At 51.4% G+C, this 282-nt stretch overlaps 1 protein-coding gene across 1 annotated transcript in view; it reads left to right on the top strand.

The window, feature by feature from the left end:
• Positions 1-93: 93 nt before the first annotated feature.
• The window catches only part of LOC104472007 (ETS translocation variant 3), a gene marked incomplete at its 3' end in the record, with an annotated part of 3156 nt that continues 2967 nt past the window's right edge, over positions 94-282 (top strand). Inside the window, exon 1 of the mRNA XM_010087535.1 lies at positions 94-139. Coding sequence (XP_010085837.1) covers positions 94-139 — 46 coding nt within the window. The remainder of the gene's footprint in view (positions 140-282) is intronic.

Raw genomic sequence — 282 nt, 5'->3', positions numbered from 1 at the left:
GCTGGAGGGGGGGTTCTCCGGAGAAATTCCTGGTGGCGTGCGGGTGGCTGACGCCGATTTCCTTCTGTTTGGCAGTCAGCAGGAGGGAGAAAAATGAAAGCAGGCTGCAGCATCGTGGATAAACCAGAAGGAGGAGGAGGTAAGGAAATCTAAAAGCTGAGTGTTCAGCTGTTCCGAATTTTTTTTATTTATTTTTTTTTTCCCCAGGATAAAGCAGCTCGAGCGGGATTCATTCCACCTCTCCGCCAACCTCTCCTCCGTGGGCAAAACCCACGAGGATCG

The sequence above is a fragment of the Pterocles gutturalis genome, unplaced genomic scaffold (assembly GCF_000699245.1).
Source record: "Pterocles gutturalis isolate BGI_N339 unplaced genomic scaffold, ASM69924v1 scaffold17021, whole genome shotgun sequence".
Classification (NCBI taxonomy): domain Eukaryota; kingdom Metazoa; phylum Chordata; class Aves; order Pterocliformes; family Pteroclidae; genus Pterocles; species Pterocles gutturalis.
This window is presented reverse-complemented; position numbering and strand designations above follow the sequence as displayed.